This window comes from Gobio gobio (genome assembly GCF_949357685.1).
Source record: "Gobio gobio genome assembly, chromosome: 4".
In the NCBI taxonomy this organism is placed as follows: Eukaryota; Metazoa; Chordata; class Actinopteri; order Cypriniformes; family Gobionidae; genus Gobio; species Gobio gobio.
Genome location: NC_137100.1, coordinates 47,803,066 through 47,829,947, shown reverse-complemented (window position 1 = coordinate 47,829,947; position 26,882 = coordinate 47,803,066). Strand labels below are relative to the sequence as shown.

Here is a 26,882-nt window from a genome sequence, read left to right as displayed (position 1 = left end):
GCGGGAGAATAAAGAGAGGAAACACATTGATGTCTCCTGGTGTTGTGTCGACAATCAAATCAAAATTTAAGTGGGGGCCTCGGGAGAGAGCCGGAGAGTCCAGAGAAAGCCTGAAAGAAGCCAAACATCATACATGCGAGAGACGCAGAGATCCAGAATGACAGATTGGATGGTCTGAGATAAAAGAGAGAGGAAAAAATGAAGTGGGGAGGGAGGAGGGGGGGTTCGAGAGAAAAGAAAGAGCGATGGACAGAGGGAGGGGAGGAGGACGGTGGTGGAAGAAAAGCAAGAGAGACAGCAAGGGGGGAAAAAAGGGGGTCGAGAAGAAAGAAGAAAGTAAGAGGGAGAGAGAGCCGAGGAGCAGGGGGGTTGGTTAGTCGCTGGAGAAAGTTCTTAAGCTTTTTCAATGACAAGCAGATTGAAAGCCCCTCTATTCAGCCGCTCTCCGGCTTCTGTTCTCATGTAAATGGTGTCTGCGGCCTTCCCTCCATCCATCACACTGCCCGGTAGTCCAGCCAGGCCTTTACGAGCCTCCCACTTGCAAAATCACCATGCCCCACAAACACTATGGCCACGGAAGGGGGGTTGGGGAGGCAGAGAGGCCACCTACGCTGTGCGAGAAACTGCAACACGGCCGCTGGGGATGGTAAGGTGCCACCGAATAGCGATGGGGATGAAGGTGATGTAGAGGAAAAGGGATTCATTTAAAAGTTTGTGGCTGGTTTGAAAAACAGTGCAATTCCTCATTACTGCATTTGCTACTTTTGTTTAAAAGCAACATACAACACATTTTTTGACACGGACCAAACATAAACTGTAGTTTTCTTCAAATTTAAAGTGTTTGTGGAGAGAACCTCAGTTCCAGATGATTGAATTTTCTACTGAACCTTATACTTTAAAACCACACGATTTAGAAGTTACGATTTCTCCATCTTTGGATACTGCAACCATATTTGTTTGTTGTTGCCAACTAAAGTTTCAGATCTGCTGTGGGGAGGCTCCCTCCAGTGTTGAACATCGGCATTACATTGACTGGCTTTTTCTTACAACTGACTTCTACGTACACCTATTAGTTGGGTAAAACAAGAGCAATTTTTGTGTAGTTAAAGATTAAAAAAAAAGAAAGAAATGGCACTCAGATTCCTGTAGTTTTCTACAAATATACATCTTCAACATGTCCTTCTTTTAATGTTCTTTCAATTGGATAGAATACCTGATAATAAAAAAGGGAGTGGGTTAAAACGAGACTGTAGATAAATGTTTAATTTGTATAGATTCCAATGTACAATCATCACACTTAGCTACCCCAGAGTAATTTTAACAACTGGAACCTGCAAAGAACATTGCCAAACTTGCCAACGGTTTAATAACAAGGAGAAAAAGGAGAGTTTGACGAGTTATGCTGTAGCTTTATTGAAATGTCCCCCCTCCTCCAAAAACAAAATACACTTACAAAATAACTTAAATGTAGAAAAAGAAAATTTAAACAATCCAATAATGTTGAAATATTTTTTTTATACCACCTTCAGTCAAATTGAATCCGAGTAAGGACTTCCAAATATAGAAATTCAGGAAGCCAGCAATACTTGGACATCTTGTATCATATACTGTTCATGGGTGATTAAATGGCTCTGGCACAGTTTTACAGCAAACAGTACAGCAAGCAAGTGCAGTAACTACTTGGATCTTACAGTCCCAGTAGCTGGATCCGAAAGAAATGCCTTTCTGATGCTTTTCATGTTGGTTTAAAAGCAAGCATACTTTTACCACATGGCCCATTACTACATTAGTAACATGTGCTTTAAAGGAACAATGCATGTCAATGATGATTCCCAGCTATATATATATATATATTTAAAAAAAAAATTAAAACAAAAGATCAGAATGACTAATCGAGAGCAGAGTGACAGAACATGCTGCTCTTCTCCATAAGAGAAGATGGCTGAGCCCATATTTTACAATGTTTATTATGAGAGTTGAAGGAGATAAATAGATGTATATTCAGCATCTGAGATTTATAAAAATTTGTTCAGCTTTGGGGGAAATAAAATGACTAATTTGCTAACGTGGAAGAGCAGGGAGTTGCACGTCCCCTACTCCATTTAGAAGTGCTTAAACTTGAAAAAGCGAGAGAGATCGTGGGGATAGAGAGAGGGGGGATGTATCTAGATCAGGTCAAATAAATCTCTAGATCAAGTCAGCCACATTCATGGGCATCTCTTCAACGGTAGTGTTGTAGAAGGTCTCGATGTCCCGCAGAGTACGCTTGTCATCCTCTGTCACCATGTTGATTGCCACACCTTTCCTGCCAAAACGGCCTCCTCTACCAATCCTGAGAGGATCACAAAAAAACAACCCAAGTTGGTTATAATAATCAAATGGCGGTGGAAAAAATTTGTCAGCTCAAGTCAAACTCAATGTTATAATGATGAACCAAACACAAACCTATGAATGTAATTCTCACGGTTGGTTGGCAAGTCATAGTTGATCACCAAAGACACCTGCTGGACATCAATACCCCTGGCCTATGAATGAGAAAGACATGCAAGAAAATTAAAGCCAACTCGAGCATACAAAAGTATATTCTTTATGTCCAATGTCTTCCAATTATTTCGTTGTGTGTGTATAGCTATGTGGAAGGACAGAATGACCAATCCATAGCAGAACACACTTTTTGTATACCAGATACTATTATTCCTCCAAAGCACTAGAGGGTGCTATGGCGTCAGGGAAGTCTGGTGACCTCATCTGCTAACTGAATTACTTTTGAATTGAATCCATTCCATTATGAGAACAAATGAAGCAAGACCAATGCATTGATGTGTTTACTAACCAGCAGATCTGTGGTAATAAGGACACGGCTTGAACCAGAGCGAAACTCCCTCATAATCAGGTCTCGGTCCTTCTGTTCCATGTCTCCATGCTGACAAAGACAACACACAATGCCTTATTAATACAAACCAAACAATATAATACATTATTTACATTTAGTCTATTCATGCGTTCATTATAGAATGCTTGCAAAGACAGAACATTCTGTATATGAGAACCTATCAGACCATCTGTGTACAGAATGAATGCTGAAATGTGTTAAGGCGGGCGTACAGAGTTCGGACACTCGGGAGTCCGTGAGATATATTGCACACGCTACGAGTCAGTTAACTTGATAATGGCACCAAAGAAGCTGGTACACGGCACGACGAGCCGGCGGCAATCGCGTGAGCTTTTGCGCTAAACAGAGACTGGAGCTTTCAATGTTGCAGACAGCTATCTTCGGATAGGAAAAAAGAAAGAAAGAAAAAATATTTGTGTGTGCAAACGATGTTGAAAAGCAGAGAACAGCAGCCATTCCTTTCAACAGAAATAACCAGAGAGAGAGAAAGAGAAAGTGCACACGTGTGTGTGTGTGTGACAGTGTATGCGCACGCTGTATGGTTGCAGCCACTGAGCTATAGCCTAATAATACTGTGTGGCTGTGTATGATTTGGCAATAGGGAACAACCTATACGCAGTTGAAAATCGGGCCGAATCCCTGAATTAATATATATATTTTTTTTAATCATCAGGAGGTGCTTGTAACGACTCTTCTGCCAACTGAAAAAATCGTCTGCGAGCTTGTATGACGCATGTACGGCCGGCTTTACTTTAAGCGCAGTGCAGAAGGTTAAAATGCTTTAAATAAAAATAATTATAAAAAGACAATTGTTGTAAGTCTGACATGTGAATCGCTCTGCTAGAATTGTCTGTTATACATACTGAGAGCTACACACTTAGATCTAGGTAGTGGAGGATCTGTTCAAAAAGGGCACATCAAGAACAATAACTATAACTATAGTTCACAAAAACTATATTAGAATCCACAATTAGCGTCTGTGAACTGCAGCTCACACTTTAGAGTAGGAATGATTTTAATTGGCTGACGTTTTTATAAAATATAGACAAATAAAAAAAATGCTCTGAAAGTGATTCCAACAATTTTGTTCCCCTTTATAGTTGCGCCGTGGCACTGTCAGTATTTACCAGAGCTGAGACAGTAAAGTCCCTGGCATGCATCTTCTCTGTGAGCCAGTCTACTTTTCGGCGTGTGTTGATGAAGATCACCGCCTGAGTGATGGTCAGAGTCTCGTAGAGGTCACACAGGGTGTCCAGCTTCCATTCCTGACAAAAACACACACACCAAAGCACGGTGAGAAACACAATGACCCGTTAACAGCCACTGGTCAAAATCAATGCAAAAAATTCTGGTGTGTTCATGCATGCAATTCATGAATTTCTGTTGTTGCTTTGCATAACCCAAGATCTGTACCTCTTTTTCAACGTTGATGTAGAACTGACGAATACCCTCAAGGGTGAGCTCCTCTTTCTTCACCAGGATGCGCACTGGTTCTCGCATAAACTTGGTAGTGACATCCAGCACCTCCGCGGGCATGGTGGCTGACAGCAGCACCACCTAGAGGACAGATGGCAGAACAACATGCTAAGGTCTTAACATGAACATGTTCAATCACATTTACAAGCAAACTTATTACACATCTCTGTTGAATACTTCATTCTGATTGGTCAATCCTGCCATCCAGCGATGTAATTCCCCGATAACATCCGCTAAATACTGAAAACACAGGCTCATCCAGGTAACTGAAATTGCCACTTTATGCTTGCTAGGAAAGTTTTTTTTCTTGTGGAAGTTATGCGTTTGGTGAGCTAATCCAATATTAAAACTGTTTAACTGTACACAAAATATTGATTTGACCATGTCATCAGGTATCGCAGACGCGCGCTCTCCTTTTATACAAACGCAGCTGCTTCTGTTTTGCGACTGTTGTTTTGTACACTAATGGATTAGAAGATAAACCAATTTTAAAACCGTTTCATCTCAGATCAATATCTCTTTTCCCCATTATTTATGTGGTGAAATGCCGTATCTCTTTAATGTGCTTCTAGTCTGAACTTGCCGCTTGCTAGCAACTGCTCTCTCCGCAGAAGAGACCCATAGAAATATTCAACCTGGTAACAGCACATACAGGAAACATGGTCCATTTCATCCTAACCTGTGTGCTGGTACTGAGTTTCTGGAAAATCTCATAGATCTGGTCCTTGAAACCACGACTCAGCATCTCATCCGCTTCATCCAGCACAAACATTTTAATGTACTTAGAGGCTAGAAGAGAAGTAAAAAAACAAAAAAACAAAGTATAAATGGCATAACACATTAAATGAAATGCAAAAAAATAAAATAGAATTAAATATATAAAATATATTTATAAAGTACACAATATTCAGCAATAGATCTCACAGTACTCGGTACTCACCAAGGAACTTTCGATTGAGCATGTCGTAGACACGACCTGGGGTTCCTACTACAATATGCGGCGCCTCGGCCTGCAGCTTTTGGACCTCATTGCGCACGTTGGTCCCACCAATACAGGCGTGGCACGTTGCACCCATGTAGTCTCCAAGAGCCAGAATCACTTTCTGGATCTGTACAAACAGAGAAAATCATGTGTAAATTAACCTGAAGCAAAACATTTGTCTGTACTTGCATAAATAAGTTGTGGAAGCATATTTGGGGGAAGTTGTGGCCTAATGGTTAGCGAGTCAGACTGGTAACCCAAAGGTTGTGGGTTCAATTCTCAATACCAGCAGGTAATGACTGAGATGCCCTTGAGCAAGTCCCTAACCCCCAATCGCTCCCCGAGCGCCACAGCAAAAATGGCTGCCCATTGCTCCATGTGTGTGTGTGTTCACAATGTGTGTGCACTAACTTGGATGGGTTAAATGCAGAGGACAAATTCACAGTATGGATTACCATACTTGGCAAATAAAAAATAAAAAAAGAGAGAAGAGAAGATTTCTCATTACATGTAAGTGCCAATTTTTCGGGCTAGGTAAAAAAATATAGATTTCTTGATCAATTCTCAAATTGAAGAACCAATATCGATTAAATCCAAGAATAGCAATGTGCTTACTGCTGATATTTACCATATCACTCCATGTTATCAAGCAGGTATCATTCACAAATAACCTACTTGAGCTGTCTCAACTGCTCAGTGCTCCCATAAACACAAATTAACTTGAAATCACAAAGCATGGGCGCGATCTTCTCTAGTACATTAGAAACTGTTGCACCCAGCCGATTAAAAAAAGGTTAGAGAGTAAAGTACTACACCATGGTACAACAGTATTACTCACACCCAAGAGAAACTCATAACCTAGAGCGTAAATGGAAAAACTAATTTAGAGGTCTTTATAATCGCATAGAAAGACAGTGTGGCCCACCATAATAAGGCTCTAGCTGCCAGGGCTGAGCATCTCCACAAACTTGTAGAAAATAACCAAAACAATCCAAGGTTTTTATAGTACAGTGTGGCTAGATTAACAATTAAACAGACATCATCTGAACTGAATATTCCATAGTAATGACTTCATGATTTTCAATGAGAAAATCAAAGGCATCAGAAATACAATGTCAATTATTGTCCCTCAAGAACAATTGCAATGCTTTACAACTATAGGACAGGAAGAGCTAAATAAACTTATTGCCTCTAAACCAACAACATGTTTATAAGATCCAACACCCACTAAATTACTGAAAGAGTTGTTACCTTGTAGAAGAGCTTCTCAATTTTAACTCCTCTCTATTGCTAGGTCATGTCCCAAGACCATTCAAGCATTCAAGTTATTAAACCTCACATTAAGAAACCACAACTAGATCCAAATGAATTGGCAAATTACAGACAAATTTACGTCTAAAATACTAGAAAATGTTGTGTCCGCTCAATTTTCCTACTTCCTTGAGAAAAAAAAAGAAACCCATGAAAAATTTCAGTCAGGATTCTGGCCCCATCATAGCACAGAAACCGCACTTGTTAAAATGACAAATTACTTCTAGCTTCTGAAGTTCCAAGGCTGCATCTCAATACTAGTTTTACTGCATCTTAGTGCTGCGTTTGACATTACAGATCAGGGGTCGGCAACCTATGTGACAACACTGCCCCGTGGAGGGGTAATTGTTGGCACGTGAGAGAGGTGTATTTCATTCAGATAAGAACCTCCCACCTGCATAAAGAGCTACATTTTGAGGTAATCATTCCTCATATTAACATATTGAGCTTGTTTGATTAAGTTGGGAGTAATAAAATAATATTAAATTGTGAGAATTCAAAGTCAATGAAAGCACACACAAGTTACGCACATACAGATTACAGTTATAGTTTGTTATAAACTATACATTTCAACCAAGTATATAAGTATATAAGGACCAAGTCCTTATTAAACACAAACATCAAAATGACTGATGCATGTGAAAACTCATGTGTCCATGGTCACTTCATGTGTTTTCTCTGATCAGATACAAGAACAAGGGTAAATGCCATTCCAAAATGCAACTGGCTGTTGAAGTCATATGTACATTTTACTCCTCCCAAAATCGTAAAAAATAAACATGCGAGAGCATTATAATGGCTCTCGGTAGCCAGATATGACGGCGCTACTGCAACACGCATCGCCACAGATATGGCCCGCCGCAGACAGTAGCTGGGTAGGCCTCTCTCTTCAGCAAGCCTATTTGCAAACTGCCACAAATGAAACTGAAAGTCATCTTCATTAAATGTAATGACTAAATTATCTTACCAGTGCTGATGCTGCTCTCTGTCTCCAATTGCGGTCTTTGATCCTGAAATTAGCTGAGGATAAATAAAATTAAGCTCGTATCTTTCTTTCATTGACGTGAACTCCGTTGAATTTGCATATAGCGCAGGATCTGGAGATCAGATTTAAATTAGTTTTGGGGAGACAGTTATGTTGCCAAGTGAAAATGGAATGGTTTTAACAAAACAGAAAGCTATCCGATCAGTAAAAACACATTCATGGCCGAGTGTAAATAGGCACATTCTTCAAAGTCTAATTTAAACCTGAACACAAACAAAAAGGATTGAGACAAATTTTAAAACAAATTTGATGAAAAACAACTTTAGAAATATTTCTTTACTAGTTAGTTCTCTACTATTTCTATGTCGCCATTATGAATATTTAATGGGGGGTTAATATGGGTTGTGTGGCACAGTGATCAACTCAGAAACATAAAAAACAGCACTTCAGCAGGTTGCCGACCCCTGTTATAGATCATAACATACTCTTAGATTGATTACAAAATGACACCGGTACTCAGGGACAGGCATTAGGGTGGTTTAGACGGTATGTACATCTGACCACTACCATTTTGTTTACTTAAACTGGGAATTATCAAAAGTTAATGTCAGTAAATTATGGTTTTAGGCCATTTTCCGTATCGACTACAAAGTATCGCTACTGACCTATAAGGCTTTAAACGGTTTAGCTCATGTGTATTTAACTGATCTTTTATCACCCTACAATCTATCACACTCTTTAAGATCACAAAACTCTGGACTTTTGGTAGTACCTAAGACATCCAAGTCCACTAAAGGAGGGAGAGCGTTTTCACATTTGGCTCCTAAAGTCTGGAATAGCCTTCCTGATTCAAGGTTCAGACACATTCTCCCAGTTTAAATCTAGATTAAAGACACATCTCTTTAGCCAAACATTCACATAATGCACCTCATAACCTTGTACTCCAGTTATATCACATGAAACAGGTGATTATCTTTTGCTTGAACTGTTATGAACAGCAGCTATTCGAATTATTTTACATTTGCTTTTCTGTCTCAGAAATGCCCATCCCGAAGGTAACCAGAGATTACGCCAGCTCAGTTTGGATCCAGCCTCTTATGAAGATATGAAGATGCCCCAACACCTGTGAAGAGATGACGTCAACCCCTGCAAGGACTTCAGATTAGGCCTGGTCGATAAAACAGTATCGTATTTAACGAAGGTACAATTTCATCGATAGAGAAAAATGACAAGATAGAAGTGACAAGCACACAGGCAATAAGTTGCGTTGCTGTGAAGGTTGGCTGCACCATGTCACATCAGAACACACAGACACATGCTGAAATGTGTGCCATGCCTGCCTGCAATGAAAAGATAGTGAATAAAAACGGCATGATTATTCATTGAATTTTTTTTTTTTAAAGGAATTTTAGGTGTGCATTAGGGAGCCTTATCAGTGGCGCACAATCTGCGATGATGATGTTTTAAGTTTTAAATTGTTGCATTTTAATGTTTTGTTAGCCTTTGCAGTTGAACCCACAATATGTGTCGCTGCTGTACTGTTCTGTTCATTCAAAATATTAGAGAAACCGTCAAAACCGAAACCAAGCCAGTCACACAAAATGCATATTTTGTACATTTTCTAGATGGAAAACTTCAACTGTTGCATAAATCCTACATGATGCGGTTTAGTTTATAATAGTTTATGCAATTTACAAAATTATATTCATGTCACTTTACATCATTGCTTTGAATAAACAATTTAATGCGGTATATTAATAATTAGCCCTTATTTAATCTTAATATAATATATAAGAAAGATGTTTGTTTAAAGTTTATTTTGTCTTTGACTGTTTAAACTAAAATCATTTGTTGTTTGCCTTAATAAAGTGGTTAAATTCAAAACCTTTTTTTCTACAGGTTTTTAAAAAGAAAAAGGTTATATCAAAATCCTCTCAATAGTTATCGATGCCGAATGATATGATATGAAATGTATATATTGTGATAAATTCTTTAGCTGTATCGGACAGCCCTACTTCAGATGACGGCAAATCTGAATCAACACGCACCACTGCCAAATTTTCTATATTAAGTAATCATTATGATCACAAATTGTAATATTTGCTTTAATGAGATCATCATTTCTGTCTAAATGAATACATGTTAGCTAACTGCATGATTTGCATTTTCTTAGAACTCAACATTTCTGACATTTGGACATAACTTTTGACACGGTCACCTCTGATAACAGATTACTCTAAACGATACATATCTGCACCGATATGTATTGTGAAAAGCGCTCTACAAATTCATGTGAATTGAACTTTCCATAAAAATGAACAAATAACATTACGGACTTTTCCTTTAAAAATATTGCGCCCATTTCTGACAACCAAGTCATCAAGAGAACTCAACAGTATAGTTTAGCTGCACTGCTGACATTGTGGTTCTGCAGCAAGTGAACCAAAAGCAGTGAACGTGAACACAGAGACAGCGCTAACCTGCTGAGCCAGTTCACGGGTGGGTGCCAGGACCAAGGCCTGAGATCCTTTCAGCTCTACATCAATCTGCTGCAGAATGGAGATGGCAAAGGTGGCGGTCTTGCCTGTTCCTGACTGAGCCTGTGCAATGACATCATATCCTAGTGTAGAAACAAACAACAACAGGTCATAAAGTGGCCAAATAATGAGCTCATTGATAGTATGGGATGTCCTTCAAGCATGCAGTGGGCGATGGCAGTTTAACAGCTACTAGCAAAGATGCCCCTCTAGATAAGAAAACAACCTTTTAAATGACAATTACAAATGAACAAACACTGCTGATCATTTTGCATATTATGTGCCCAAAACAATAACAGAAGGTAAAAATAGAGTATCCAAAAATTTTGGAGTGCTCCAATAAACAAAATTATTTACAGCTTTTCATTTAACAATAATGTTCTTAAAAAGGTATATTACCCTTGATACAAGGGAGGATAGCCCTTTGCTGGATGGCAGAGGGCTTCTCAAAACCATAAGCATAGATTCCCCTGAGCAGAGTCTCACGCAGGTTCATGTCATCAAAGCTGTCCACGATCTCATGCCAGTTACTCTGCGGTTACAGGGGGGGAGTAATTAGATGAATATTAAGATACAGAAGACCACAGATGAGCTAATTTTTACTCCATCTCACTCTGAAAAGAAAAAAAATGCTATTTGTCACTAATTACATTATGCAAAAAGGATAACAGGCTGGCAGTTGTTCAAAAAAAAGAAAAAAGGAGGAATCGCTGACCCCCACAGTGAGAAGACAGTCAAAACAACTGACAGCACATTCAGTGCCAACCCACTACCTAAAGCTGTGCCAAGAGAGACATGTAGGGGGAAATATATATATATATATATTTAGTTAAATGTGAAAAATAGTTATGAACCCACTTCAATGATTCCATCTGGCTCCATGCCCTCGGGGCCATTGTCTCTAGGTCTGCAAAGAAATGTCACATTAGCACCAGTCAGTTATTCATAACAGACAGATTGATCTCAAGGGAAATCAACACTGTAAGGTACACAAATACATAAATAAGATGTGTGTGTGTGTGTGTGTGTGTATATATATATATATATTTGTGTGTATGTAAATGGGTGTGTGTGTGTGTGTGATTACGTCAAACATTTAAGAACACAAAATTTTAACATTGAATTTCCATGCACAGTTTTATAATGAAAATATATTTAGCCATTAGCCAGAGAAAATCAGAAGAGGAGTTTTATCTATGTGCGAATGAATGAATGGAGAGGAAAAACATGCTTCACTTCGGGGCCACATAAGAGGGTTGTGTCGAGCAGTCAGTGATCTGTGAGAGCTAAATCAAGTCGACCATTTAAGGCATCGAGATGATCATTGACTGCATTCAATTCATATAACAGCACATCATTCGCGATCTAAGCCTTCATTTTGAGCTGCTGAAGGGTAGAGATCGTTTAACGTCAATATCCTCAAGCAGGCCGTGCTGCTAAGAGCTCATATGCTAACGCCAGTGGGGTTTTACAACTCGTTTGCGACATTCAAGATCACGAACCACAAGCTACTTCCAACAACATCTAGAAGCGTAATGCGTATAGCGACTGACAACATGTATGCATAAGAGCTGCAATTTATAAACAAATACATTAAGATCGTTAAATTTCTGCTTTCCTACCTCCCTTCATATTCTGCCGACATTATCACAAAGGGCGAGCACACCGCGAAAATGTTTTATATAGTTTAACACGGTTTTCTTACTAAAATTGTGATTGCAGCATTCGACCATCAGTCAGAATATGGCCCGCCCTTCGCATGTTCTCATTGGCTAGTACAGACGTCACTCAACATTTGTATCCGCCCTTTGGTGTCGGATACCGTTCAGATGGGCGGTCCCTGACGCGTCAGTCCTGCTCTATCTTAAATGTAATTGGACTAAAGCTAAACCTTAAAATATAATTCGCTTGGCCTACAGTGACGCAGTTCTAGCCTCCATGTATTTAGCAAATTTTAGTTGCCATATAAAACATAATGTAAAACAAAGGTCTTGAATTTATTAAAGTCGTTATGAGCTGAATTTCATAACAGGCGAAGGTCCGCACACTTAATCCCCATGATCCAGATTTCGAGTTTCAATCTTTCCGACCTTAGAATAACAACAACACTAGGCTATGTTGTTTTTGTATATTTGATAAGCACGAACATATTTAATGAAATCTGTTATTTAGTCAAGCATCGTATTTTCCCTCTTTTTGATTTATTATTCTCCTTTTCACCTTTTATTTTTAAATTGCGTATTGTGAATGCAATTTGCACATTTGAAATGTAGTTATGGTTAGTCTGTCCAATAAACTGTTGACCTGCTTATAGTTAACTGCTGTATTTATAACAACATTGCAAATTACTAAAACCTTCAAATAATTATCATCATTAACATTAAACTACAATAGTGTAACATAACGACTAATGCACAAATTGATCATGTCAATTATTTTCTCATGTTTTTATTAGTACATCTTACAACAACGTATGCATCTCAAAAGATATAAAACAGTTTAATTTACAGCTGCTCTTTTTTCATCTCCATACGTTTTGCATCTTAGATCGCACAGATACATAACAGACAAACAATATTGAACAAACAAAAATCCACATATAGCGTCGTGGTCCATATCGACTCTCAGTATATGAATATTGCATGACATTTTTAAAATGTCTGCATGTGTATTCCCTCACCAGTCAATGGTATTACCTTTTAGCATACAAGTTACTGACATCAAGAACATGAAAAATAAAAAATTAAATTGCCAAAAAATGGCGGCACCTAATGAACAGTTCACTGAGGTCAACTCATCCTCCCATGTCTAGAAAAAACAACTCCTCTTGCGTTTTTGATCTGAACAAACGAACATTTGGACCAAACAGGGTATGGCATTCACCAAGTCAAAATACAAAGTCATTGAACAAAAAGAGGGTTAAAAACGTTTGCACGTCTCCCGCCTAAATGCTGTCTGGACTTGGAGCTTATTTAATAGAGTAAGATGTCATGGATCACCCTTGCTTTTCCACGGTCTCACAGAGACAGTTTACAGTGACACAGTTCTTTGTACATTTGTCTCCGTAGCTTGGGCATATCCTGCTGACCAAAGCTGAAAGGCTGTTCCAGGGCCAGGCACTTACAGTACTGGAGTACCACGATAAGAAGAGTGAACAGGTGAGTAAAAGACACCAATGAAGATTGTTATATTACACTTGTAGCACCAGTGCTATGTACAAAATCAAGAGTTAAAATAACTAATGAGAAAAGCACACTAACCTGAAGGACAAAAGCTCCACAATCACTGTCATTGTTCTGCCTTGCCACATTCTAGAACATCCCAAAGACAGAAAAGTCAACAACACATACACAAAATGGCCTTTCCAGTCTCTTTTATTCATAATTTCGCTCATACTTTGACTAACACACACACTTCACCCTACCATTTTGAAAAAGCCTTTCCACCCTGTGTAAAACTCCTTCTGTTCTCTCTTGATTGCCTCTGCTTGCAGGTATTTGGCAATGTGCTGTAAAAACAAAACCTTTTAGTGGACACGATAAGCATTGGTAAAAGAAAAGTCGCCATTAAAACAGCATCATTAGAACAAATAACGCCTACTTTGGGGCATCGACGGTTGAGGGTCCTCTGAGAATCGAAGTATGTGATGCTACGCTGAGGAACATTGACACACACTAATGACCAGTGCACTTCCAGGTGAATAGGGATCAATAAGAACTTCCTCTGGAAAATATCAACCTAAGGAGCAGATTTAACAATGAAATAAACATGTAGTAGCAAAATATTTATGTTGTATCTACCATATTTTTCAATGTGTTAGGAAGATTTCCAATTCATTAGCTGCTATATGTAAATAACTAGAAGAGTAACAGTGCAGTAAACAGTAAAACGATTTGCACTACAAACTAGTGTTGATGATTAATATACTAAATGATAAGTACCAGTTGGCAACAAAGCAGCAAAACGGACTGTTTTGGTAAAGCTAAAATTACTGGAAGCGACTGACACTGGAAGCCGTGCACATTCAAGTTAAAAATTGCCCAGTCTGCTTTTACGTTAAAAATAGGTGGATAACTATATTAACTTCATAATGCGGGTAATAATGGTGAATTATCTATTAACAATTTACAGTCTTTACAACTTTACAGTCCTGAAATGTGCAAGTATTAATAAAAGAGCTGTGAAAGAACGACAGTACTGACATTTTTTGTCCACCGTTTGACCCCTTCGTAACCTTTCGTCCGAAGTTTGTCGTAAAAGAAGCTGTTGAAAAAGTGGACCTGCAAGTAAAAATAAAATAAAAGAATGGTGAGACAGAGAGAACGAATTAGGAAAAATCGAATTTCACATACGGTTTTCATAATCATTTAACTCTTTGACACACAAGTTCCGATAATGGCTTTGTCATGAGTCAAATTCCCTGTGTAAATGTGTGTGTGTGTGTGTGTGTGTGTGTGTGTGTGTAAACTACCTTTTCAGGGGCAGCATCCATGACCAAATCCCCATACATGTTCATGACCTGGGTGACAGAGTGAGTTACAGACGTAAGAGAGAGCAAACTCAGCACAATCCCAGTACAAGGGCCCCCCATTCATCAAATATGTTCTCTATACAAACTCTGACAAACTGGAGCAAAAGATGGTGCCATAGTAGTTACAAAATTATTGCGAGAGTTACATTTTACAATTTAATCCACACAAAACTTCCAGTGGAATAAAAATAGGTGCATACACACATGTATATCTGTTACCCTTCTTGTAATGTTGATGAATAGGAAATATGCTAAATTATCATAAAACACACAAAAACAGTCCTCATATAATGTCTTGTACACCGCATGATCTGTAAACCCATTCGTCACTAAAGTCAAGCGTGTCATTCTCAAAACTGGTTGAAACACAATAAGCACCACCTAGATTGTGTTTCAGACCTCTCATTAGCCAGCTGTGCACACATTATCATTCACAGGGTTCCCAAACATTGGTTAACTTCAAATTCAAGGACCTTTCGAGGACTTTCCAGGTCCAATACCCTCAAATTCAAGGATTTAATGTGTGGACACATTTCAAGTGAGAGCAAGGTTACATCGCGCTACCTTGTAAGATACATTGTTACAGTTTTTATGTGTAATTTTTTTGTAAAGTTTTGGCCATATGACAGAGACCTGATATTCTATTTGTCGCATTTCTGTTTTGCATAAAACTGAAGAATATTCGGTTCATCCTATATTGTATTCTAAAATTATCTGATATTAACTTTTGCATGGATTTTATTGAAAAGAGCTTAGGCTCATGTGACCAGAAGTTTTAAGATATATGAATATGCTTAAGTTTTTCTTGCCTCATGGGTTTACATCATCTTAACATGCAAAACAATTCAACATTACATTAAAGAAAATTTGGGTTCGGTGTAAGCACTGAAAACATTGAGGTACCATCGCAGTAGTTTTTGTGTGCGCGTGAATGTCATGGCAAAGTGAAAGATTCTGGAATCTACCGCCGCTTCAATATAATTATGTATGTGTGTGTGTGTGTGTGTGTGTGTGTGTGTGTGTGTGTGTGTGTGTGTGTGTATATATATATATATCCTACTTAAATTTATAATCAAAGCCTCAATCAATATTAATCCTCCTATATAATTATTATGATTTTAATGATTCTTTCCAGTTATGATTTTGATTAATCAATCAATAGGACCAATGATTGTTTCTTCCTTTATATTTTCTAACGTTTGTATTTGGTCTCCGAGGGGTGACTGAGGGTCTGTCCTGGGGGTGTGTGATGTCGCCAAAACACTTGATTTCAGAACATGTTGTCGTGTGTTTGGATTTTGGAGGCATCGCACACCTCTAACTCGACAGGAATGCAGTAACAATGATTGTTCATTTAGCCTGGCTTCCAGAGATTAAATATGGATTTGTCTTTCATTTTATTTTATTTCATATTTCCTTTTACTGAGACCCTAAAGAATCAAGATGAATATGGTCTGTACTATTGTCTGTACCTCTCACTGAGAGAAAAGCACGTTATCAGTGTTTTGGAAAACTTTCTCTGGTTTGGACCAGATCTCACCAACTCCAACCTTGGAGAGACTGTGTATCTGTGTATGTGCGCAGTATTCGGTGTTAAAGAGCCGCATTGGATGTGGACTACGGGCATCCTAAAAGACGGGTGGACCTGTTGTTCTGGGCAAGCTGGCGCCTGCCAGTGTCAACAAGTGATATATGGACACGTGAATCTGATTAACTGACAATGTGTGGAAATTTACCATGACTGTCCATTTTCTCTGAGCCAATCAGAATAATCCACATGGCAGTAATGACATGGTTAGACCTTGAAAACAGTATAACTGTTGAGAAATTGTATGTACGATAGGCGGAGGCAGGTAGGCTGGTAGAGGCAGCGCAGCCTACGAACTCCTTGTGAGACTTGAAGCTGGCATCTGCAAACTATTCTTCTGTACATTTTTCTTTAATTAATTACACTCCTGACTCTTGGTCTTCATTTTTCACTACTGGTCCTGGGTCCTAAGCCGTTACCCCGACAAAAGTACAACACAAAGTACCTCACGCGGGAAACACTTAAAGGTCCCATGGCATGACATTTTCATTTTATGAGGTTTTTTAACATTAATATGAGTTCTCCTAGCCTGTATATGGTCCCCAAGTGGCTAGAAATTTCTATAGGTGTAAACCAAGTTCTGGCTGTCCTGCTCTGCCTTTGAGAAAATGAGAGCTCAGATGAGCCGATCTGAAATCTTCCCTGTTATGTCGTCATACGAGAAAAGGTTACCTCCCCTTCCTCTGCTTTGCCCGCCCAGAGAATTTAGGGAAAATGGATTTTGTTTATCAGTTGCGATGTCAGCACAGGCTTTTACAATATGGATTCGACAGCCCCACCACAAACAGTGAGTACCAGTGTTCATTAATGCCTGATCTGTGATCAGTGATTTGTGATGTGTAGCTAATCATTCAAGTTCACACAGATTTTCTCTCTAAATCCTTGAATACTGTCAGTCCCGTAGCTGGCCGTCTTGATGCCTAAGCGTAAGGCATCATTGAATCAAGCCAGTGACTAAAACGATAAACTTCACATCGTTTCTGTTAGTAGCATGAAATAAATCCCTTATTTAAATGATTAAACTACAGAAAAAGATCAAAGAACACTCTTTATAATGTTCGGATCTGTCAAGCACACGTCGCGAGTATATCTGCAGTACACACTTGTCCAAACTGCCATAATAATGATTGACACTGTTATGCTGGACAACAAAGCTCTTACTGTATTCATGTCGACATTGTGTTTGCTGTAAGTTGTGGTGAAAGCATTTTGTGAGAGAAATAACGTTGCAATGACGAGATCACTGCATTCATGCGATCAACAAGACTGCTCATCACTGCAGCCGTTCATGTGATGGAAAAAGATATAAAAATAATGCTATAATCAACACTTTGATGATTCGTTCATCTCGACGGCTGTGATGGTAAAAACGTAGTTTAGTAGGTTTAGAGGGGTTCCACATGTTACAAAGTTCGTAGAATAAGGAGGAAGACAGGGTCGGCGTGACTGAGACTCGTGTTTATTCAGAACTCTCAGATACAAACAAAATAAACTTGCGCTCTCAACAACTCGGTACAATATAACTTTCTCAGCTATCTTTCTCCAGAGCTCCGACTCTCTGCTCCACGAGTGTACAGTCCGTCTCTCTCTGGGCTGGCAGGCTTGCAGACCTTGCTAAACCATGCCCCCTCTGCCACATAATCTAATACTCATTTCAAATGCAAAGATGTCAGCCAATCACAACAGTGGGCGTTTACACTGAAGTCTCACATCAGACACGCCCCTTGAAACAGAGCATTCAAGCCAGAGGGCTAATATCAGTCTAGAAAAAAATGGCTTTTATTTCTAAATTATGAAATTTTTTAATGTAAAAACCATACTAACAATATAAGTACACCTCACGAAACATTATAAAAAAAATTTTTTTGCCATGGGACCTTTAAAGGGGTGATGAATTGAGAAATCAACTTTCCCTTGAGCTTTTGATATATAAAAGGTCATGGTAATATAAGAATATCCTGTAAGTTTCAGAGCTGAAAACTTCCTTGTTAGTCAAAGAAAAGCTTTTATTGACACCAGGCCCAGCAAACGTCTGAGTGTAGTGAAGCACCGCCTCAACAGAAGAAGAACAACGCCTGATTCTGTAGCCCCGCCCACCGACTCGAGCTACTTACATAACACAGGCCTACATGGAACTAAACCGCATCGAATTTCTAAACATAAAGCATAAGCTTCATTCGGATTCCAACATTATGAATGCATGGATTAACTATTTTTAATGAATATCAAGCTCATGTGGGGAAGACATTGCGGTTCTGTTCCTTCATTTAACCACAGAGTCGTTTGAGACAAGAGCACAAGAGACTGGATTTGCAGACAGGGTGAGATTAAGCACACTTATGTGAATAAAAATGTTTTTTATATGTGATAGTATTGCATTGTTACAGATCGTTTGATATCTATTGATTATGTGTACATGTCTAACTGAACATACCTTAGCACGCTGTCACAGTGCTGAAATTGGTTCATTGCGAATCGGGATCAGACTCGGACATGTATGGGCCAGGGCTCGCAAAGCCCAACATCCCGGGGCTATGCGTTTTCCAGACAGGCTACCAAAACGTAAGCCCGGCCTGCCGACGGACTATCTTTAATAGTGAAATATGTGTGTGTGTGTACGGTTCGCGCTTATATCCACCGATCGGGCGGGACAAGTAATAAAAAAAATAACATTCCAATCAATCGCGGGTGGATGAGAGATAAATCATTGTGTTCGTTTGATAAAGACATTTTGGCGAGCCCTGTGGGAGAATCATTCCGGTTGAGGTTTCCCCACACGCTTTCACTGACAGGGGAGCAGAAGCTCATTAAAAATGCAAAACTTATCCAATCATAGCCGTTGGCGTTTACTACCAAGTCTTCAGTGCGGCACGCCCATCAAAACCCAGTGTTTCTTGAGAGGGCCTCAAAACCAGTGCAGAAAATAGCCTATTACTTATTCATTATGATGTTTTTGAATGTAAAAACGTCTCAAGTTGACCTCAGACAACAGTATAAAAAAACAAAAAAAGCCAGTTTATGACCCCTTTAACGTAACACATACATGCGTGTAACTAATGTAAATCAAGCAAGCTAGTATGCATAGGCCACAAAGTGTTGGCGAAATAACACATTAGCGGACCGGAGGGAATAATATGGAATAATAATAATATTTTTTCCAGAAAACTAAATAAATTCAAGCATTTTCAAGGACCTGTATCTATGCATGTTTATTTGCAAAAACTTTCCAGGGCCTTGAATTTTTTTTTTTTTTTCAGATTGACAAACTTTCAAGGATTTCAAGGACCCGTGGGAACCCTGCATTAAAATGTCTGGGGTCAGTTAGAAATTATACTAGAAATAAATATATTAATTCAGCAAGGATGCATTAAATAGATCAAAAGTTACCATAAAAGACATTTATAATGTTACATAAGATTTCTATTTGAAATAAATTCTGTTCTTTTGAACTTTCAATTCATCAAAAAATCCTGAAAAAGTCTTACAGTCTCCACAAAAATATTATTGCCAATCCTAATGCCACTAGGCTTTCTTTGTTTACATTGTTTTTCTATATGTAGGATACAATTCACATCGAAGTACACATTTATTGTACACACAGTTGGCGAATGTGATCCAACATTAATAATGAATAATGTTGTTAAGCAAGAGGCCCACCTGATCGTTGAGCCAGTTCTGGCCATAGAGTGTGCTCAGATCATCCATGGTGAGGACATGACGTTTGTAATTTACACGAAACCCCCGCATCACTGCACTTCCGGACATGCGCTGGTAGGACTGCATTAAATGTTGCACCATTACCTTCCTGTAAACAGGCACAAATTAAAATAGTACCGAGAGTTCACAGTCACGTCTTTTATCTGTGAGGTATTTTTTATTTCAAGATTTAATTAGCCTTGTTGTGACTGGTATGAGCCACCTCTGACCTGTGAGGACTTGAGAAACTCTCGTTGAAGATCTCCTGAAGCTTCACCACCACCTCATCTACGTGGATGGGAATCAAACTGCCGTACTGCTGGAGAAACTCATCCAGAATACCTGAAGAAGAGGAGGAGTGACAGAGGAAAAACCATGGGATGATATAATATTAAATAATACATGGCGTATGTTCCTGTTCCATATTTTGGAAAAGGGATATTGTACCTTGTACACAAGAAATGTGTTCACTGCTAAGCTGATTCTGTGGGGAGGACTTTTCCCGCTGAGACTGGACATTAGCAGGGGAGGCCCGTCCCTCCCTATCCCCCATGGTTACTCCATGGATACCATCCCTTCCTTTCAGAACCCCATTTGTGCTACAGGAGTCTAAGAAATCAAAGGGTAAAGAAGTAAAGACGATGTACAGAATGTACCAAAAGAAATGTACTAGTCTGTGCACGTTCGTCACAACCAGGAATGCTGTCACAGTCCTAGACAGTTTCTTTCACGACTTCAGTATTACAGTAATATGCAATTTCATCCTTTCAATGTGTCTCATGGTACCATCACAGAGAGGCACGAAATCACTTTCCAGAACGTTTTTGTTTGGATTCTTTGCTGGTGGAATCATCTTCTCAACTATCCATACAGCTGAATCTCTGACAATATTCAATATTGACAATATAGAATATTCAATATTCTTTCGTGAGCACTTAACTTATAACCCGCTGCCTTCTAGCTTGCACCATTCTGGACCATGTTTGAAAATATGTATTGTTTTTGCTAGCAATTCTTGTCCTTAAGATGAATTACTTTTAGTTCTCATTTTTAAGTCGCTTCATAAAAAGCTCTGCTAAATGAATAAATGGAATGTCATTTACTGTAGCCTAGCTTTACTAAACCAGATTCTATATATTTATTTACAATGAAAAGTAATTAATTTTTAAATTAAATAAAAATATTTAATAATTGTTTACTTAATGTATCTTTACCAGCACAAGTAGCAATATTTTAAAACCAACACCATGTATACATCAGACAGGACCGTTGTTTCTTATGGTTCGTTTCCACCAAGCGGTACGGTATGGAACACAGTACAGTACCCAATTATTTCCGTTTCGATTGTCAGAAGTTGTGAATGGTACCAAAATACAGAACCATACCACTTTTTGGGACTCTTCAGTTGGGCTACCTAGCACAGTAGTCCGGTACCTTAAGGGTAGAGCTAGACTCACTACAGAACGTTGATTGGTTGACAGAGAATCTTCACTTGCGCGTGCTACAAGGGGAATGACAACACAAGAGGCGCCATTTTAGAGTTGATACACAATACTGTTGGAACACAATGTCGGCACGCAACAATGTACCATGCCACATGCCAAGCACTGCTGTATGTCCTCCATTGTTGTTTACGGTGTCGCTTTCTTCTTCGTGCGAGAATGACGTTGTCGCTACTTTACAGCATAGACCACGCCTATCAAGTAAGGGTACTTTGACGGTGGAAACGCAAGCCGGATCATGGTTTACCGTCCCGAATCGTACTGTACTGTACCGCTTGGTGGAAGAAGCCAAAATTGCTCAAATTTGAGTTGGACAAGGCTAGTTTACCCCTTCATGAGCAAAAGCACATTAGCCACCAAACACAATATTATCACATTATACACTTTAAACTGAACATATTTAAAAATTAGTCAGGTATCAAATGCAAAACAATTACTTATTTCAATTCTTTCAAAGACAAAAAAAGAAATAATACAAATGTCAACAAGAGTTTATACTCACCAGATAAATCAGCTCCCCTCTTCTCTGCTGTCCCCAAACGTCTTTCTGGGTCTCCATTTAACAATGAACTGCCAAGCAGTCTCTGGAAAGGTCGATTACCAGAGAGCCGGCGTCTGTGAAATCTGCGTACTCTCCTGTATCCCATAGTTCCTGCCCATTTGGCTCGTTGGCGCCAAGCTCTCCATTTCTGGGCCAAACCGTAGCGAATGCTTACACACCTTTGAGCCCGATACCGCAACCGGGATAGCTTCCTCTCTTTGAGCGGACTGGGCCTATTCTGGGCCATGCAGTGGGTAAAGTCACCTGTAATGCTGACATCCATTTCCACTAGCTGCGAGTGCTCTGGCGAGCCCCACTTATCCGCGTCACCTTTATCATTCCACTGGAAACCAACCTCGGGTTTCTTGTCCACCAGATCCTCTTCACTCTCCATCTCCACAGTGTCCTCCTCCTCTTCCTCTTCTTCCACCTCAGGGACAGTATATTCTGCACCCCATATCCTCACATCCTCATCTCTGTGGCCCAGTTTGAAGTGGGCTGGACTCGGGGCATGTTGGGCCATGGCCGGGTTCATTAAATGGCCACCTCCAATGGCACCCCCACCCCCAGCACCCTCCTGCCCTGCGGTCAGCGTCAGCTCATTGGACCAATGTGTTTGAGCCAGGCTGCTGCCACTGTCTCTCATGATCCAGGAGCAACCTACGACCTGCGCCAGCCTGCCTCCTCTCTAATGTATGAAAGAAAACATGAGTAGAGAACCAACAGAAGAGCAAATGCAAAAAAAATTTAACTCAGCCACATTCAGTGCCATGAAATGGGAATACAACTCTGGTTGTAATTTGAGATAAGAACATTAACGCGGCAAGACCATTTTTTTTATGCAGTTTAATTGGTACTTTCAATATAAACACCTGATACAATCAATTACAGTCTAGAATCTAGATGGACAAACTAAGAACAACAAAAGTGTGGAGAATAGATAAAAAAAAAAATTTAACTAGTGGCCTTCTTTAAGTCCATGTGAACCAAAAATTGCAACCAACTTTACTTCAGTGTTGTGACAAATTTCCAAATAATACATAAGATTGAAAACTTAATTAACTAGCACAGGTTATTTGTTCACTACAAGTATGTACGGTAAAAAGTAAATAGGATCGATCTTCATAAAATGTGGGCTTCATATAAATGAAAATTGAGCCATTTACATACATATACATATATTTACATACATATACATATATATATATATAGCTGTGTGTGTGTCTTAAATAATCCTAATGCTATTAATACTAATAAATAGTTCTAATTCTTCACTTTTAAACAAGCCTCCCTTGAATATATGTTTTATTGTAGGATAATTATTTGACGGGAGCCTTTGAGATAAGAAAAAACAATGTATAAATATCTAACTAATGAACTGTAAGGTATATTCTTATGTAGCTATGTCAGTAACTTCTCTTTAAAAGAAGTAAAAAGTAAGTTATTTTTAAAACACTGGGTCGAGGGTCCCTGGATCCGAAAAGGCTCAAACCCCTGGTATACGTATATGCGTACAAAAAGGAACTGGACTGACGTCTCTTTGGAGGAGAAAAAACAACAACAGAGGAAACACTATAGATGTAAGCTCGTTGTATTAATTTAAACGTTTACGTAACGTAGTTCACTTTTAAATGGTACTTAAATTAAAACTAACACGTTGTAGGCTGTATTTGTCCATGCAACTGTCAGTGTCCGCGCATTGAGAGCTGGAGCTGATGGGTAAACTCGTGCACGACGCGCTTTGTTCTTCTCATTTACTCTGAATTTTGTGGGGGGGAAAAGTGAAGTGAAAAGGGTTTTGTAGTCTCGCTAATACACCAGTCTGATATATTTTTTATATATATTTAAATTGCGAGTGTTTAATAAAGAAGAGCTCCACTCGCATTGGTCATTTAACGCATCATTCCAGCGGGCAAATCCTAGCACCGATCACAAATAAACACAGTCTCGGCCTCCGGTGTCGCGATGCAGAAAATGTGGGGTGTCGGCACCACCGATTACTCACCGTTTACCGTAACCTGAAGCCAAAAGCTTAGGCGTTGTCCGCCGAGGTAAAAAGCGGATAAATAAGCTTTGCGATTATATAAAATGAAAGAGAAAATAAAGGCTACTTTAAATATTGGCTCATTCAATGAGAGCTGGCGCTTCTTTAGAGCGAAAACACTCTTCTTCCGCCGCGTGTCTATGACGTCACGGCGATGCTCGCGATGGGCGGGTGGCTGGTAGACGTCAGAAAATTAATTCGTGAGAATTGTCTAATAAAATAGAATAATAGCAATACTAGTATTTTAAGTATTTCTTCAAACTATTAAAATATATATATATATTTATATTTCTCTCACAAATTTGTCACCAACATCCACCTTCGAGCCTCAGATGCCCCCACACGTAGTGAAAAAATATTATACCGTGTTACAATGAAAATATTTACACATATGAATAAATATTTGTGAGGTTTTAATATTAAATAAAAGTGTAATGTTATTATGTCCTTGATTGATACACAGCGCCATAGTTTTAGTTATCATTTTTAGCCTATCATTTCATTTATTTAAAATTGGCAGAAAATGCCTTCCATACCTCTGTTCTAAACACTTCATTCTCCATTGTGAGTATCATTGAAATTGTAAAATTTTTCCTCTCAAGTGACCATTTCCTATTGATGTATGGTGTCTACTACAGTGGAGAGATGTTGTTCAATTGAAACCTTCTATAATTCTGGAGGCCTGTGAAGATTCTGGGCGAATCCTACAATTATGTATCCCTAATGGGGTGAATTATCAATTATTTTTAAAAACTGAAATTCTGCTAGTTGGCCCGAAATTGTAGCTCTTCCCATGCATATTGATAAAGTCCTAGTTAGGTCTTAAAGGCACATTCACACCAAGGACGATAACTATAGTTTTAAATACGTTATCAATATTAAAGAATAGCAGAGTTCACACCACAGCTATGACAATAACGATATAGGGAAATTATATAATTGCGATCACTTTCAGAACGATTTTATCCAGCTGATTGTCAGCCAATCAGAATCCATCCTGCTGTTCGGAATCTGAGAGTGCTGTTTGATTATAAATTTAGTTTTGAACCACATATCCTGCTTGTTAAATCTAGTTTGTATTTGTATTGTTTGCATATGTCCTTCACTTAGACTTAAAGATGCTAAAACTGTTATCCATGCTTTCATAACCTCTAGATTGGACTATTCCAACACCTTGGCTTAATCCGAAATCACCCCCTAAACCCCTCATTCACTATTCCCTACTTTAATCCACTAATACAGTTCACTTCAAGGAGTGAATGAAAACGAGTGAGTGAATTCGGACAGCCGCTGTGTGTACATCGGTGCAATGTGGGATAGAATGAGTGCACTCAATAACATCCACTATGGTTTCGGATACCACTACAAATGGCTGTCCCCTCAAATAGTGCCCTATTTAAGGGTATAGGTGATTTCGGATTCAGCCCTTGTTTAGTGGCCTACCAGCTAAAGTCCTTAATTGCCTGCAGAAATCAAAAAATCTGCCTACATCACTCCTTTCCTTCACTAACTACACTGCTCTCTACTGCCTATCACATTCATTTCAAACTAGTCTTAGTTTATAAGGCCTGTCATGGTTTAGCACCTTCATATATAGCAGAGTTAATACAGCCATACGCTCCTGCCATTACTCTTAGATCTAGTTCAGACAACCTGCTTGTTTTACCCAAATGTGAAGTGTCTACTGCTGGTGGTTGGATGTTCAGTATTATGGTCCCTACGTTCTCTTCACTACAAACCTTTAAGACAGAACTTAAAACTCATTTATTCCCATTGTTTTGCCCCTTTCTGCTGTAACACTATAATTATCTACCATGCTGTATATGTTTACTGTTGTTCTTTGCTTGTACTTCGTTATTATCTGTATTATTTGTCTATTTTGTAAAGTGTCCTTGGGTCATTGAAAGGTGCTATATAAATAAAACATTATTATCTCTCTATTGGCAAATAAGGCAATTGCATAGTTTTATCAGCTGCTAAAAGCCTTACCCATGCACTGTAGCTGTCAACGATGACCAGAAATTAATATTCATAATCAGCAATGATAAACTACACTAACCGGCCCCAAAAAATGTGTTGTTTGGATTTAAATAGACAAATGCTTAATAGTCAATGATTGGATTATTATTGCAGTGATTATTATGTTTCCATCATGTTATATGTTTGGCAACAGTTCACACCAACCCTAATGGAGTGAGTAGCTTTTCATTTCTTAGTGCTGGACTCTTGCATTGTCAATACAAGATCTTGACCAAAAATTGATGCACCTCTTGGTGGAACTAACATCATAACATTTATTTCCATAAAGAAGTGCATCAATGTTTGGCCAAGATCTTGTATTGACAATGCAAGAGTCTCCTCCAGCACATCCCAAAGACTTAAATTCAATTAATTTAAGGTCTCCCTCCCAACCATTCTTTCATAGTTTGAGCCTGATGAATCTTGACATTGTCATCCTGGAATATGGCCATGATGTGTCTTCCTACATGTTTGTTTAAGAAATGAAAAGCTACACACTCCATCATTTAGGGTTTAGAAGAACTGTTGCCAAATACATAGCATGCTAGAAACATTAAAATCACTGCAATAATGATCCAATCATTGACTCTTAAAGCACTTGCCTATTTAAATCCAAACAGCAACTTTTTATTTTGGCCAGGCAGTGTTTATGTCCCTTTTAAAATCCAGCGTGATTATTACTAAGAGAATGTGTGATAAGAATGATAAGGCAAATGTCAGGTTGTTAAAAAAAAAAAATTCTGTTATCAAAATTCGTGATGCATGATGCATTTCAAA

At 38.8% G+C, this 26,882-nt stretch overlaps 2 protein-coding genes across 4 annotated transcripts; both read right to left on the bottom strand.

The window, feature by feature from the left end:
• Positions 1-1,248: 1,248 nt before the first annotated feature.
• On the bottom strand, positions 1,249-11,901 carry eif4a1b (eukaryotic translation initiation factor 4A1B). The gene is made up of 11 exons (XM_079815558.1): positions 11,807-11,901; positions 11,043-11,091; positions 10,584-10,716; positions 10,128-10,267; positions 5,310-5,478; positions 5,049-5,158; positions 4,307-4,450; positions 4,021-4,158; positions 2,834-2,923; positions 2,446-2,525; positions 1,249-2,332 (listed from the first exon to the last, which is right to left on the bottom strand). The coding sequence occupies exons 1-11, from the start codon at positions 11,827-11,829 to the stop codon at positions 2,188-2,190; spliced, it is 1,221 nt and encodes a 406-aa protein (XP_079671684.1). The 5' UTR covers positions 11,830-11,901; the 3' UTR covers positions 1,249-2,187.
• Positions 11,902-12,605: 704 nt separating this feature from the next.
• senp3a (SUMO specific peptidase 3a) lies at positions 12,606-24,246 on the bottom strand. Of its 3 annotated transcripts, none has more exons than XM_079814372.1 (11): positions 24,048-24,246; positions 22,004-22,730; positions 20,447-20,608; positions 20,230-20,341; positions 19,961-20,108; positions 14,656-14,703; positions 14,387-14,464; positions 13,785-13,922; positions 13,609-13,707; positions 13,445-13,495; positions 12,606-13,312 (listed from the first exon to the last, which is right to left on the bottom strand). In XM_079814372.1, exons 2-11 carry the CDS (start codon positions 22,686-22,688, stop codon positions 13,202-13,204), a joined length of 1,632 nt encoding a protein of 543 aa, XP_079670498.1. In that variant the 5' UTR covers positions 22,689-22,730; positions 24,048-24,246; the 3' UTR covers positions 12,606-13,201. The 3 variants fall into 3 exon arrangements, with proteins under 3 accessions (XP_079670498.1, XP_079670499.1, XP_079670500.1); XM_079814373.1 differs by having other exon boundaries at positions 13,609-13,692; XM_079814374.1 differs by lacking the exon at positions 12,606-13,312 and having other exon boundaries at positions 13,495-13,707.
• Between the last annotated feature and the right edge of the window lie 2,636 nt (positions 24,247-26,882).